The following is a 14,374-nucleotide window of genomic DNA, read 5'->3' on the forward strand; positions in this document are numbered from 1 at the left end:
TCTATGCATAAAATTTTGGACTTTGGAGGACAGACCAAAAAATTAAGCGACCAAAAAATTAAAAAAAAAATCCTTAAGTATATATTTTTATACTATATTAAATTTATTTTAAACATTGGCTTAGACCTAAAAGAGATACAAGATTAGTAATTGAACAATTACCAAAAAAAAACCACATCTAGAACTTTACTATAAAGTACTAATTAATTAGCAGAAAGCAACATACTACAATTACTCTGAAAACAGTATATTGATCAGCCAAAACACCATTTTTATCGATCTTGCTAACCGCTCCACGTTCTTAGTTCTCACAATCCTTATTTCACCGATAAAACTAGGAATACAATAAAAAATTACAATAATTTTACAATATTTCCATCTTAGTCTACCACTTTACATTGGCCTATCAATAGTAATAATTTTTTTATAACCCGTTTGTGAGGTGGTAGGCAAATTTAGAAATGTTATGAAGTTTTTGTCGACTCTTATTTCACAAATTCTCATCTTTAAATGATTGGACATAACAAATTTTGCAATTTTTATCTTTCGAATACAACAAATTTCACATTTTAAGTGGTAGATTATTCTTTCACACAAAAAGTGGTACATTTGCTCATTTACGCGCCTCTTCTCATTGAAGAGTGATACAAAAAGGGTTTTGTCAAGATATGTTTTTAGGGTATACATTAGTAAATTATTTTAAGAAATTTGTTATAAGAAAATGAAAAAGTTATCAACTTTTTTGATAATTTTTTCAATTTTTCATAAAAAATTTCTTAAAATGGATGACTAATATATACCCTTCAGTTCCTAAGATAAAAAATTACAAAACAATAATAATTGACTTGAACAAAATAGCGAAGAGAGATAAAAGGTGAAAAACAGTAATGAATAAACATTGACTTGAGCAAAAGAGAATGCGCACTGTATTTCAAGTTTGGAATGATCAGTCAAAAATATCATGGCTCAAGAAGTCTTTTGTCCATATTTGTTGTATTTTAATCTTCTTCTTCTTCTTCTTCTTCTTCTTCTTTTTTTTTTTTTTTTTTTTTTTTTTTTTNTTTCTGTTTTGGACCAAGAGGCAAATTCTGTTCTCTACTCTTGTTCAATGTGATTTAAGGACAGGAACTGCTGCACGTTGCTACATTCTAAAGTGCAACATGGCTTTTTTTTTTTTTTTTTTTTTTGCTTCTGTCGTTGCCTTGGCATGATCGATTCCCTAATCCAAGGCCTAGAGAATATTTCGTTTTCAAGTTTCTTGATACCTTAATCAGTAATAATTCTCACTGAAAGATAATAATTACCATTCACAAGAGTCCAAAGTTCCCGGTAATGGTTATCCTCAATCTATAGATGGGAAGAGGAATTTAAATTTTAGATATTTCTGTTAAAAACACCGAGAGGTGAACTAGTTGAGCTGTATAGTTTTTTGACAACATAATATGCCACTTGAACTTGCTTTTTATGATAAACATTTTAAAAATTATAATTAACTAAATCATTTGTGTTGTTTGGTTTGTATGGAAAAATTATTAAACTTTTTATTTTTTTAAGTAATTAATGAATAAACTTTCATTCATCAAAACAATTGGAATATTTTTTACTTTTTGGCCATTTAGGAATTGAACAAGAGTAGAGAACAGAATTTGCCTCTTGGTCCAAAACAGAAAATTATACAAGGAAAAAGGATATTAGGACAGTGAATCGCTATTTGTAACTACTTACTAGCACTGCTTCATTTATACATAAATACATATATACATGCATTCCTACTTTTGATGGAAGTATTAACTATTCTATGCTTCTAAACAATAAAGCCTATACATTCTTTTGTTTGGTAGCATGAGGATGCTCCTAGTGAAAGGATAAACCCATACAATAGACCGGCTATTAATCAAATCAATTACCAAAAAGGAAAATAAAAAGGATGTACCCTCTATGGGTGTCTTTATTGACAGCCCCTCTCAGGCGACCACTCAAACTTGGTGCATTTTTCTTGGCTTTTTTTGACGACTTTGGCTAGATACTGCCTCACAGATTTGTGATTCATCTCAAACACAAATGACATTTCCCTAATCTGCACATTCACCATTTGCCAAATATTTATTTGCTGTCAACGCTAAGCATGAGTTGAAGCATTTTATTCCAATAATAAATGCTGTTGAGTTAGAGAAACATGTAAAGTTTCATCCACAAAAGATTAATTAACAGCACAGCACGGAGAAAACTGGAAATTTTGAATGGCAGAAAAGAACCGCATGAGATGTCTGTGCAAAACTAAAGATGGGGAAGCTATTTACCTCAATCAAACTACCAGAATTAAGATTCAGAAGCTGTCCCCTACCAACTTCTTTGCCATTCAAAAAAATTGAACTCTTGCCAAGATTCTTCAGAAAGAAAGTACCGTCTTCTTTCATCTTTATTAGAGCCTAGCACCATGATGAACACTAGTTATACTTGTATACCCAAAAAAAAAATTAGAAGGAAGAAAAAGACATTGTTTCTAAATTTCTGATCAAAGGCAACAAAATGCTTTCCAAGAACTTTAACCCATTGCAAGAGTGCTTAGGGACAGCAACCAACATTTGCTTTCTACTTAGTAATTATAAATAGTTTGCCCCTCAATGCTTTTCATTTCATTATATACTTCACTGCCTGCATTTTAGTAAAGAATATTTTGGACATATTTAGGGGGCTAACCAATATTAAAAATGTGACTCATTAATGTGTAGAAAATAACAATTTATTGCTTTCATGTAATGTATAGGATTGACGAAGGATAAGTTGGTGCAGACACCAGATTAACTCTGACTGATTCCATTGATCCATATTATGGGATTTGAATTTTATTTTAAGTATTTTAAAGGATTTGATTATTACCTTAATTATGATTCGATTTTCCCTCCTTATTTGATGTAATCTGGGACCCTATATATAGGCCCAAGAGGAAACATTATTGGCATGTTGAATTTTGAAAAATACAATTATATTGAGATTTTTTTCCATAACTTGGTGATAATCCCAGACAAATTCTAGGGGGTGAAGCCTAGAGTTGCTTTGTTATTCTGTTGTTTCATAATATGAACTCAAAGATGGTCTTACCCACTATCACTACAAACAAATATGCAAATCAAGAAAGCCAAAACAAATCTAACCTGCCGTCTAGATACTTGGTTAGCATGTCCTTCTCTTCCCAAGTCAATATCCACTGCAGTGTCCTTTGTTGCTCTACCAAGTATGACCTGTCATTTAGAAAGAGATTGCACTAAGAACAAGAGAACAGTCATGCATGAAGGTTGAAGAACAAAATTGCATTCAGTCTATATTATATTCACAGATAATCTCATTACCATGTTTGAATAGCACTAACATTCATCAATCATCTCTATTGAATTTCAGATCTAAAATTGGCCTTTAAGATCACTACAAAGTTTCAATTCACTTTCTTTGTACAATTTAATGTTAACATTCACATGACAAAATAAGAAAGGCAAAATTCTCCTCCATAACCACCAAAATCTTTTTGAAAATTGTATAAATTTACAGGAAGAAGCACCGAAACACAAAGACCACACTTTCATATGTTTTGTTCAAAATTAATCAAAAGAATGACACTAGTAAGAGTGTTGGTCATTTGGCTATTACTAAGATATAGCAAAAAGGACATTTAGTCCCTTTAATATTTGGGTCACTATGCTTTTTGTCCCTCAAATGGCAAAATTTTTAATTAAAATCCTCAACTTTAGAATCACTGTCAATGTGGTCCTTCCATCCAGATCCATTAATCATAAGCCATCAAAGGCCTCAAAATTGTGAGTGTGTGTGTCTTGCAGAAAATATAAGTAATTTTTTTTTTTTTTTAAAAGACATCGCCTTGAGGTATTTAATATTAGTTGACAGATCTTGATAGAATGACAACATTGATGGTGATTTTAAAGCTACCAGTATTTGTTGCAAAATTTGATCTCAAGAGAACAAAATAACAGCAACCCAAAAATTAGTGAGAACAAGGGGTATATTAGCCATAAGATAAATAAAGAACTCTTTGTTTCATAACTAGATAAATACCATAACTCACATAAAAGTAAAAATCAGCTAGAACATCATAATATACCGTACCTCAGTCTTCTTAATATACTGTTTCAGATGGCGGCCATACAAGATTGCAAGTGCGCCTTGAGATGCAATGGCTCTTTGCATAGAAGATCTAGCACACTGTTCCAACCTTATGATTGTCCTCTTAGTTTCCTCATGTTGATATCTTGAGACTGGAGATGAAAAATTAAAATAAAATGCGTATTAAGATGAGAATGTGATACACCCATTGTCTAGAAGAATGAACTCTTTTGCTATTTGATTGATTTATAAGCTCATGTTTTGTATATATTTTAAAGTACAAGGAAAACAAAACTTGAAATTTAAATATTTTATAGATGATACTAGTTATTGATCTTCAATTATTATGATATTTCAAAAGCATGGAGGGTATAAGAACACAATATAATCAAACAATGATAAGTCAAAAAACTCATCCAATGCATTGGCAAAAGTTACATCAGGGTATATTGTCTCCTTATACCCTCCATGCTTGAAGGTAATCAAAATATCAGCTCATCTATATTTTTTTGTACTTAAAATTATACACAAACATGAATTCACAGATCAGATAGTTAAAAACATCAGATAGTTAAATATTTTATAGATGATACTAGTTATTGATCTTCAATTATTATGATATTTCAAAAGCATGGAGGGTATAAGAACACAATATAATCAAACAATGATAAGTCCAAAACTCATCCAATGCATTGGCAAAAGTTACATCAGGGTATATTGTCTCCTTATACCCTCCATGCTTGAAGGTAATCAAAATATCAGCTCATCTATATTTTTTTGTACTTAAAATTATACACAAACATGAATTCACAGATCAGATAGTTAAAAACATCAGATAGTTAAATATTTTATAGATGATACTAGTTATTGATCTTCAATTATTATGATATTTCAAAAGCATGGAGGGTATAAGAACACAATATAATCAAACAATGATAAGTCAAAAAACTCATCCAATGCATTGGCAAAAGTTAAGATGAGAATGTGATACACCCATTGTCTAGAAGAATGAACTCTTTTGCTATTTGATTGATTTATAAGCTCATGTTTTGTATATATTTTAAAGTACAAGGAAAACAAAACTTGAAATTTAAATATTTTATAGATGATACTAGTTATTGATCTTCAATTATTATGATATTTCAAAAGCATGGAGGGTATAAGAACACAATATAATCAAACAATGATAAGTCCAAAAACTCATCCAATGCATTGGCAAAATTTACATCAGGGTATATTGTCTCCTTATACCCTCCATGCTTGAAGGTAATCAAAATATCATCTCATCTATATTTTTTTGTACTTAAAATTATACACAAACATGAATTCACAGATCAGATAGTTAAAAACATCAGATAGTTAAATATTTTATAGATGATACTAGTTATTGATCTTCAATTATTATGATATTTCAAAAGCATGGAGGGTATAAGAACACAATATAATCAAACAATGATAAGTCCAAAAACTCATCCAATGCATTGGCAAAATTTACATCAGGGTATATTGTCTCCTTATACCCTCCATGCTTGAAGGTAATCAAAATATCATCTCATCTATATTTTTTTGTACTTAAAATTATACACAAACATGAATTCACAGATCAGATAGTTAAAAACATCAGATTAATAGGAAATTGACATGCGTGTCAAGAATAAAGAGAACATGTAATCCAACTATGGGATTTTCAAAATATTAATCCAATAAAAATGTTAGTAAGTATTGTAACATTAACAAAAAATAAGTAACTTGATCTTGAACACATAAATCTACATATGCATGAATGGTTTTGTGTGTTAATAACAAAAAGAACATGCAATCCGACTATGGGATTTTCAAAATATTAATCAAATAAAATATTATTAAATTGTGTAACAATAACAATAGTAACTTGATTCTAACCCATACACATAGAGAGACACATAAATATAAATATGCATGTATGATTCCGCATGTGTGTGAAAACCAGTTACTACTAAGCCATCAGCATGAATAAGCATGAAGCATTGATGTCCATAACTTGTATAAAGGTCAATGTATATGTGGAAGCCAAATTTATCAAAACTAACTTTTTGCATAAGGAAAGAACTGCATGCAGAACACGCATCAGCTAATTAGACCACATTTCAGAGGGATTACCTTCTCTACTACTATATAAATCCTGATTGTCTGGACATAAATCCATTCGAAGTATCTGAAAGATAAAATTTATAAGAGGCAGAATCTCAAGATGAATTAAAATACTCTCAATAAATTGCCTCAACCCAGCCGTTAATATTTACCATTGTTTCAATATCAGAATAGCATGGGATGTCATCGTCGTCTTCAGATTCTTCCTGATCTACTGTTGAGTCTGGTTCAAGAAACTTTTTATTAGAACCTGTCTGTGCATGTAGCATTGCATGTTCCCCAATTAGACCTGGAGCATTGGTTTCCTGTTTACAACAAGCAGATAAGGAATAGTTTTTGTCAAAGGCACAAACATGAACTTGCTGCTCTATAAAAGGAAAATTGCAGATGCTATCTATAATCATGAAGTAACTCAATTTGACATATAACCTCAATTTTTAGTGCCCCATCCATGGCCAACTTTGGAGTTGCATGTGCTGATCTGCCTTGCCTTGGATCAACACGAAGAAAGTCTTTAGAGTCCGCATCAAGATGGCTACCATGAGACAACTCAGCTTTGACTCCAAAACCAACAATGGGGTGCTTTGGGCTGGTCTCTGGTAGTGTACCTGATCCCACCAACCGAGAAGCTGGAAAAGACAGTGTAGGAGCATCATTCTTCTTCAAGCTTATTTCTTTTTCACCATTTCTTTGATGGCCAGAGGAGGAGGATGGATTATTGGCCTCTCTGTAATTTGTTTGTATAACAGGTAAGCATATATCATCATTGCTTGGGATTTCGAGGTCCTCAGTATTCAATGTGCAATATAGCTCTCCATCATGAAGTTCAGGAGTAATAGGATCAGGCACTGATGTAGATGCTGACATATTGACTTGAGGAGGACAAACACTAAGCTGATCACCATGACCAGAGCAAGATGGATCAGCAATAACACCCAACTCTGAAGTACAAGCCCCATCAGAAACAGCAGGGCATGTCTTCAAAACCAGAGTCTGAGGTTCACAAACATCGGCTACATCTCCATCTTCGTGAACTTTACTAGGAGAACTCAACAGCAGTGAATTAATATTATCACAACAAGACTTGCCCACAGTATCTTTGCCATCTTCATCCATAAAAATAAGCTCATCCTCATTCGCAAGGCTCAATAGCCGATCCACAAAATCACCATCTGAGGTAGCAGCCAAACTACTTATCATCAAATCACCAGCATGTCTATCTTTCAAAACCGTCCCCGAATTGCCAACATCATCATCCACATTATTAGGACGTATCAACGTCTCCGCCACGCCCTGATCTTTATCACCATCCTCAATGCTCATATTAATCGGCATTGCAGGTGCAGAGACATCCTCAATCGTTTTCCAAATAGGCATATCGGGACACACATAAGACGGCCCTAACTCCTCACCATTCCCAAACTCACCCAAACTATCCCCAAGATTAGAATGCGCATCCTTCAATACACCATTCTTCTCATCTCCAACACGCCTTAACCTTCCATTATCAACCCACGCAGCATTCTGAAACCGAAAACGGTCATCAACACCATCACCAATCATGCAACTCCCCTCATAACCGACTTTATTATCATCACCATTAGTACCATTACCATTTACCACTAGTTCAAACGACTCAAGACTCTCGTCGCGTAACCTCTTCCGCATAGCGTAATACAGCTCACGAACGCTCTCGAGTTTTCTCTTCTTAGCAGGAAATTGAACAGACTTGTTCTTCGAGTCAGTCGAAGCAGAAAGCTCATACTCGACCATGCGAGCAGAAGCTTCGCTCGAAATTTCAGGGTTATAAAGCAGAGAATGCCATCGATCTCGCAATTCTCGAACTGTAAATTTTCGCGAGAATCGAACGGCACCTTTAGCAAGTGCCTCCAATGAGGCACCTGCCTGTAAATTTTTTCCGAATCACAAAAAGGAATCAGAAAAAAAATAAATAAATAAAATAAAATAAAAAATAGCCAAAACAAAATTTGCAGATTTGAGTAAAATAAAATTGAAGGAGAATGAAAATGTTTTTCACAATTAATAAGAGATGGAATTTTGGTAGGGGTAAAATTGGAAAGAGAGAAGTACGGTACCTCGACAGCGTTCTTCAATAAGAGGTCATCCTCTGGGATCCAAGCTGCTACTGCTGCCATTTTTTTTTTTTTGGGTGAAGAGGAATTTAATCGCATAGCGTAATACAGCTCACGAACGCTCTCGAGTTTTCTCTTCTTAGCAGGAAATTGAACAGACTTGTTCTTCGAGTCAGTCGAAGCAGAAAGCTCATACTCGACCATGCGAGCAGAAGCTTCGCTCGAAATTTCAGGGTTATAAAGCAGAGAATGCCATCGATCTCGCAATTCTCGAACTGTAAATTTTCGCGAGAATCGAACGGCACCTTTAGCAAGTGCCTCCAATGAGGCACCTGCCTGTAAATTTTTTCCGAATCACAAAAAGGAATCAGAAAAAAAATAAATAAATAAATAAAATAAAATAAAAAATAGCCAAAACAAAATTTGCAGATTTGAGTAAAATAAAATTGAAGGAGAATGAAAATGTTTTTCACAATTAATAAGAGATGGAATTTTGGTAGGGGTAAAATTGGAAAGAGAGAAGTACGGTACCTCGACAGCGTTCTTCAATAAGAGGTCATCCTCTGGGATCCAAGCTGCTACTGCTGCCATTTTTTTTTTTTTGGGTGAAGAGGAATTTAAGAGAGCATGATGGATTTTGAAATTCTTGTCAGATTTGATTTGCAGTGGGAAATTTGAAATTTAAATTGGAAAACTCTAAGCTCTCTCTCAGTGTTTGTGTTTACAGTTACACACAGACTCTCAGGTTGGGGGAGTCACTGTACCGGAAATTGCTTTTCCTAAACGCGGGTAAAAAGGTAAAAACGATTGCGGGGCTCGTAAAATTATTGACCAAGGAGAATTTCGCTGCTCCTCTTTTTCTTTAATTAGATATACTTTTTTGTTTTTTTGTTTTTTTTAGGGGAATAATTTAACGGCATATTCCAAGGATACCAGGTTGTGGAGGGAATTTACAATTAGGGCTAATACTTTTTCCTTCTTCTTTTTTTTCGTTTGGTTCCAAAATTAATTATAGGGATTGCAAATTGAATAATTTATACATCTATTAAGATTCAGATTCCTCTCTCTCTCTCTCTCTCTCTCATATAAAAATTGACATTTTTTTTAATAAAATAATAATTGACACATTATGTAACAGTCTAGCTAGTTCCTCTGCATTCAAAAGGCACATGCCGTTAATCATTTTTGGGGGCATGCACATACTATGACGTTGGACAAGGTCTAATATTTAATTTTTTTTCTAAGTTTTGTTTGTACTATTTAAACCCATTGTAACATTTATAGACAATTCAATTTTCAAATTATTATCAATAAAATACAAATATTTTGTCAATTTGCTTTTACCGTGGATTTCAATTTATCTCATCTTGTGAATTCAAAGAATACATGTGAATTCTAGGTTTATTATCTAGAAACTAACAGTTTGGTTTCTGTCCATCAAAAAGAGTATCGTGTGTGTTTTTTTCAGTCTTCCGCAACATCATACTATATCCAATGTGCTCTTTTTGTGCGCCAGAAAATATTAGTAATGGATTGATAAGCTACATATTACCAATTAGGTATGTGCTCCAAATGGTATATTGATTAACACACTTGACATTATCTAATGAATAGCAGTACAGATAAGAACAAATATTTCTTTTCCGCTTGTTAAAAAAAATATTAGTTACAAAATTTTGCTGAGTTATCCCAGCAATAAAAAGTAAAACTAAGTGCATAGTAATTAAGGATGAAAAAAGATCTAATACCAAAATCACAACCAACATAACTAGAACAAGATATAAGGTACCATACATATTGCGTCGTGAGGACACAAACAAAGTATATACAAGAAGTGTGCATTAAAAGCAATTACAGTTTCAACCAATACTTGCTAGCAAACATAATATGTCCATATCTATATAACAGAGCACAACTTCAAAACCCTTACATACTGCATCATGAGTTTCATTAAACAGTTTATCTGAAAATAAAAAAACATAGTAGATTAAACATGTATTGGAGATGCAACTCCTACTGCCATTCAAGCAAGGCGCAGATCCTCGGTTTCAAATCCCCCAGCATGATGAAGATCCAGGTGGCTGCTATGCAAGCGGAATGCATATAAGTTGGAGGCACCATTTGTCAGAGCAATGGTGGATTCATAGTCTCCCTCATTGTCCACTAATCCATATTGTGGATCCTCCAATCTTGCCCTCTTAAATTTGAACAGAAAAGAGAAAAGAATCATTATTTAGAACCTTAGATATATGAACATATATGATATATATGACTTAAGACAATATTCAACAAAAAAAAATTGATTGAATTTTTTTGGATAAATAATAATTGATTGCAAAATGAATTAAGACAAATTCAATTTTAAGAATCTTACAAGATCGAGCAGGAGATTGCCGTGTCTTTCCTCCAAGTTCTTTACCTGCAATAGAAGTTCAAAGTAACAGAGGTCCAAAAGCAACTTGGAGGTGACATAAGAGTGAGAAACAAATTAAAAGGAACTCATATCTACTATTGAATTTGCTAACCTTTTTCTTGTAGGTCTCGGTCTGAGTTTTGATAACGTGGTACTGTGTAAAGGATACATGAAGATTTATATTGTTATCTTAACTAAAGTCTTTTATAAAATCTATACAGAACTGTTTGTAAAGACTCAGCTAGATGAGTAAACTCCCAAAATATGTTGCAGATGAAAAGAAAAGGATTAAAAAAAAAAATTAACAATCTCGTTTAAGGTAATAGAAAGAAAAAGTTCAGGGATCCTTTTTTTCAGAAGATAGTTTGTGGACCAAATTTCAATGATGTAGGTCCAATAATCAAGGATTATGAACTTCAGTGAAAATTAAAAATTTTAAAAAGGACAAATCGAAAGCAATAGAAATTTTATGCATTTTTTTTACCCCTACTAAAAAGCAATTTAGGCATTTGAACTTTATTAATAGTGTTCCAAGGACGCCAATAAATAAATTCTCCTATAGTTTAGCTCAAAAGGAAAATCAAAGATTACCTTAGGAGAAAAAAAAAGATGCTCACTGATTAAATATATAAGAAATTTTCTCAAATGTTCAGAGAGTACATCCATTTGAAAATGAAAATGATCTTCTAATTATTAGTAAAGTTATGTGCGTCTCCCCAAGGAAAAAAAAGAAAAGAAAAAAGAACATGGTTTAGTAGCATAAATAACTAAGAAAAACCAAGATTTAGTAGCATAAATAACACACAAAATTTTTCAACACTAAAGATCTTTGCAGATTTACATGCCTAAGCTAAAATCTCCCTCTTTTAGTAGGGATAAATAAAATATTTGCAAAATTTTCAAAACCTACACGCAAAGTTGTGTCCACAGAATTTCTCAAAATATATAAATATCAAAACCCAACCTTTCGTGCGCGTACGATGTCCAAGGAAGAGGACACCTTATTCTGAAGAGAACGTAGATCGTCTAGACTCAGACCGTTCAGATCCTCACCCACCCTCTGCCTGTCAAAACAATATCCTAATTAGCCACGCATGAAAAACCTAGGCGCTCTTCATTAATTTGGCCATGACGGCCTTTAATCTATCAGACAAATCACTTTTTTCTAGTATGCTTTACCTTATCTCTCTGCTCAGTCTATTGTTAATTTCTTTCAGTTTCCTCAAGTTTTCTTGCATTATCTGCAGTCATAAGTACACAAAACTAAATCAGAAAGAGATACTTAAGAAAGAAAACCTTAATAATAGAATAAATAGTCACAGATTCACAGATCAGAACTAAAAAAAATGAGGGTGAAACCTCGTAGTGTGAGCTCCATAGGTCAGTATCCAAAGCCTTTTGGTACTGATCATAGATCTTCTTTGTCCTGGTTGAGAAAAACACATCAAAAAAACCCAAAACAAAGTTGATCATATTAGGGTTTCGTTTGTCACATAATAACATTAGTGAGAAAAAGAGAGAGAGAGAGAGAGTGGTGATCATATCTTGTGTTATTTATTATTCCGCTGCTTTATATCTTGATATGATTATTTGATTGCTTTAACCTAGAATTGCATAATTTGACTAAGTAACAACTTGGCTAATTAATCTAGGCTACGCTATCTGTGTGTTTAAGGGGTCTAAATTTCCAACAATATATTGAAATGATTAGGACTAAAATTTAGTGTATTGCTACACGTGATGCAATAAGAGGACTTATAATTCTTTCCCATCTTGATCACCGCATTAACAAAGTCAGAAAGAAGGGTCTACTCTTCCACTATAGGCTCTAACTTTCAACAAGACTTCTGGTGATTGATTTGGGCTCATGACTAGAATATAGTACTTTCTTTTTCTTTTCAATTTTTGAGAAGAAATTAATAGGGTTGAACTTTCTGTGTGATTGAGTAACAAGTAGAAGCATGAAACAGAGTGCAAGTGATTGAGTTCTGAGCGGAAGCTTGAAACAAAGAATGTACAAGAAGATTTAAATAGTTTAGCCCAATAGTCTACATCTAACATAAAAAGCTGCCAAAGGCCTTGTAGTTGAATTGGTACCTCCCCATGTACAAAGTACTTGAAGGTCTAGGGGGGAAAGGATTTAAACTGCAAAGTTAGCAGTATGTTGTAATTATTTCTCAAAAAATAAAAAATAAAAATAAAAAGCCATAAACAGCTACATATTTGATATTATGTACTTCAATTACAATGAACCTAATCAAGGTTTATATATCATAAAACTCTGGACTAACTCTAAGCTGGCCGTAGACCAACCTAAGATTAATTTACTTGTTCTAGAAATATATGAACTTTTACAATTGGTTTGAACTAAATGGGTCATTATATGTCTAACAAAGATAAAGTAGGTTATAGAGAACCTTTCTGAATTAGATTTTGAGCTGTTATCAGAAAATGGTGACCTGATTACACACAAACGACCTTTGAACATTGATCATGTGACTATTTAGCATGAGATCTAAAAGTATTGCTAGCTTGAATTGAAACTTACTTTCTGTTACGAAAGAGTTCTAGAGAGTATTGGAAGAAAAGACCTTGGAAGATAATGAATTTTACTCAATAGAATCAAAAAATGGAAAAAGGTTAATTAACTTTACATTGTGCCTCTGCTTTATATACACGAAGCAGACAAAATAGAATTCTAACTAACTTAACAAACTCTAATCTCCTAATTAGAGTGACAGTTGTAATCCACTAACATTAACTCATACGTGCCAATATCTACACGTGATAATCAGTTGAGTATTAACACTTAAGTACACGACATCGTTTAGCCTTTCATCTTTGCTTTCTTCCTTTTAGTGTCAGCTGTGTCGTTTTGCTCTGTTTTACCTTCAGTGCATTCCTTGAAGTCTTCTTTCTTCTTGACTGCAACTTCTTCTTCTTTAGTAGATGTCTCAATACTCCCCCTCAAGTCATGAACCATATGTTCAGTGACTTGATCATTAGTAGTCTGAAGCTTTGGTGAGTAAATATCTATTAACCCCAAACAAGTAATTAACCTGCTAAAAGCTGGTAGTCCCAATGCTTTTGTAAAGATGTCAGCTGTTTGAAATTGACTCGAAACATAGAATGTTTTGATCACACCTTCTGTAATTTTGTCTCTCACCAAATGACAATCAACTTCTATATGTTTCGTCCTTTCGTGGAAGACTGGATTTGCTGCAATATGTAATGCAGCCTGATTATCACAAAACAATTGAGCACTACTTGGATGATCAACTCTCAAGTCTCTTAACAACTGAAGAACCCAAACAATTTCACATGTTGTGGTGGCCATTGCCTATTTCTATCCATAGTGCTGTCTGGAAGGCCAGTTCCTGAGTAGTTGAACAACCTATTGCTGAAGGCAGCACACCTAGCTAGTCCAATTGTATGAGAACCTATACAAATAAAACCCCAATACTCAATGCATCATATATGGCTGGATCATGAATACTACGGGGGATATGTCATGTGTGATTACAAATTACAAGAAGAGAAATCTAAAAGCATTTTTCGGGAGAAAAAAAAAAAAAGAATGAATCAGTGACTTTCAATTAAGGTTATGAAGCAATTTTAGTTG

General features: G+C 33.3%; 2 protein-coding genes across 3 annotated transcripts; both read right to left on the reverse strand.

Moving 5' to 3' along the window:
• Window positions 1-1,708: 1,708 nt before the first annotated feature.
• Window positions 1,709-8,426, reverse strand: LOC112033589 (uncharacterized). Of its 2 annotated transcripts, XM_065774845.1 has the most exons (9): window positions 8,343-8,426; window positions 6,676-8,151; window positions 6,399-6,551; window positions 6,256-6,310; window positions 4,120-4,268; window positions 3,156-3,242; window positions 2,881-2,928; window positions 2,301-2,429; window positions 1,709-2,077 (listed from the first exon to the last, which is right to left on the reverse strand). In XM_065774845.1, the coding sequence occupies exons 1-9, from the start codon at window positions 8,400-8,402 to the stop codon at window positions 1,949-1,951; spliced, it is 2,286 nt and encodes a 761-aa protein (XP_065630917.1). In that variant the 5' UTR covers window positions 8,403-8,426; the 3' UTR covers window positions 1,709-1,948. The 2 variants fall into 2 exon arrangements, with proteins under 2 accessions (XP_065630917.1, XP_065630918.1); XM_065774846.1 differs by lacking the exon at window positions 2,881-2,928.
• A 1,730-nt stretch (window positions 8,427-10,156) lies between these two features.
• LOC112022863 (agamous-like MADS-box protein TM6) lies at window positions 10,157-12,225 on the reverse strand. The gene is made up of 6 exons (XM_065774860.1): window positions 12,112-12,225; window positions 11,932-11,993; window positions 11,717-11,816; window positions 10,865-10,906; window positions 10,714-10,758; window positions 10,157-10,536 (listed from the first exon to the last, which is right to left on the reverse strand). Exons 1-6 carry the CDS (start codon window positions 12,223-12,225, stop codon window positions 10,363-10,365), a joined length of 537 nt encoding a protein of 178 aa, XP_065630932.1. The 3' UTR covers window positions 10,157-10,362.
• Window positions 12,226-14,374: the final 2,149 nt, after the last annotated feature.

Source organism: Quercus suber, unplaced genomic scaffold (assembly GCF_002906115.3).
Source record: "Quercus suber isolate HL8 unplaced genomic scaffold, Cork oak 2.0 scaffold_100, whole genome shotgun sequence".
NCBI lineage: Eukaryota > Viridiplantae > Streptophyta > Magnoliopsida > Fagales > Fagaceae > Quercus > Quercus suber.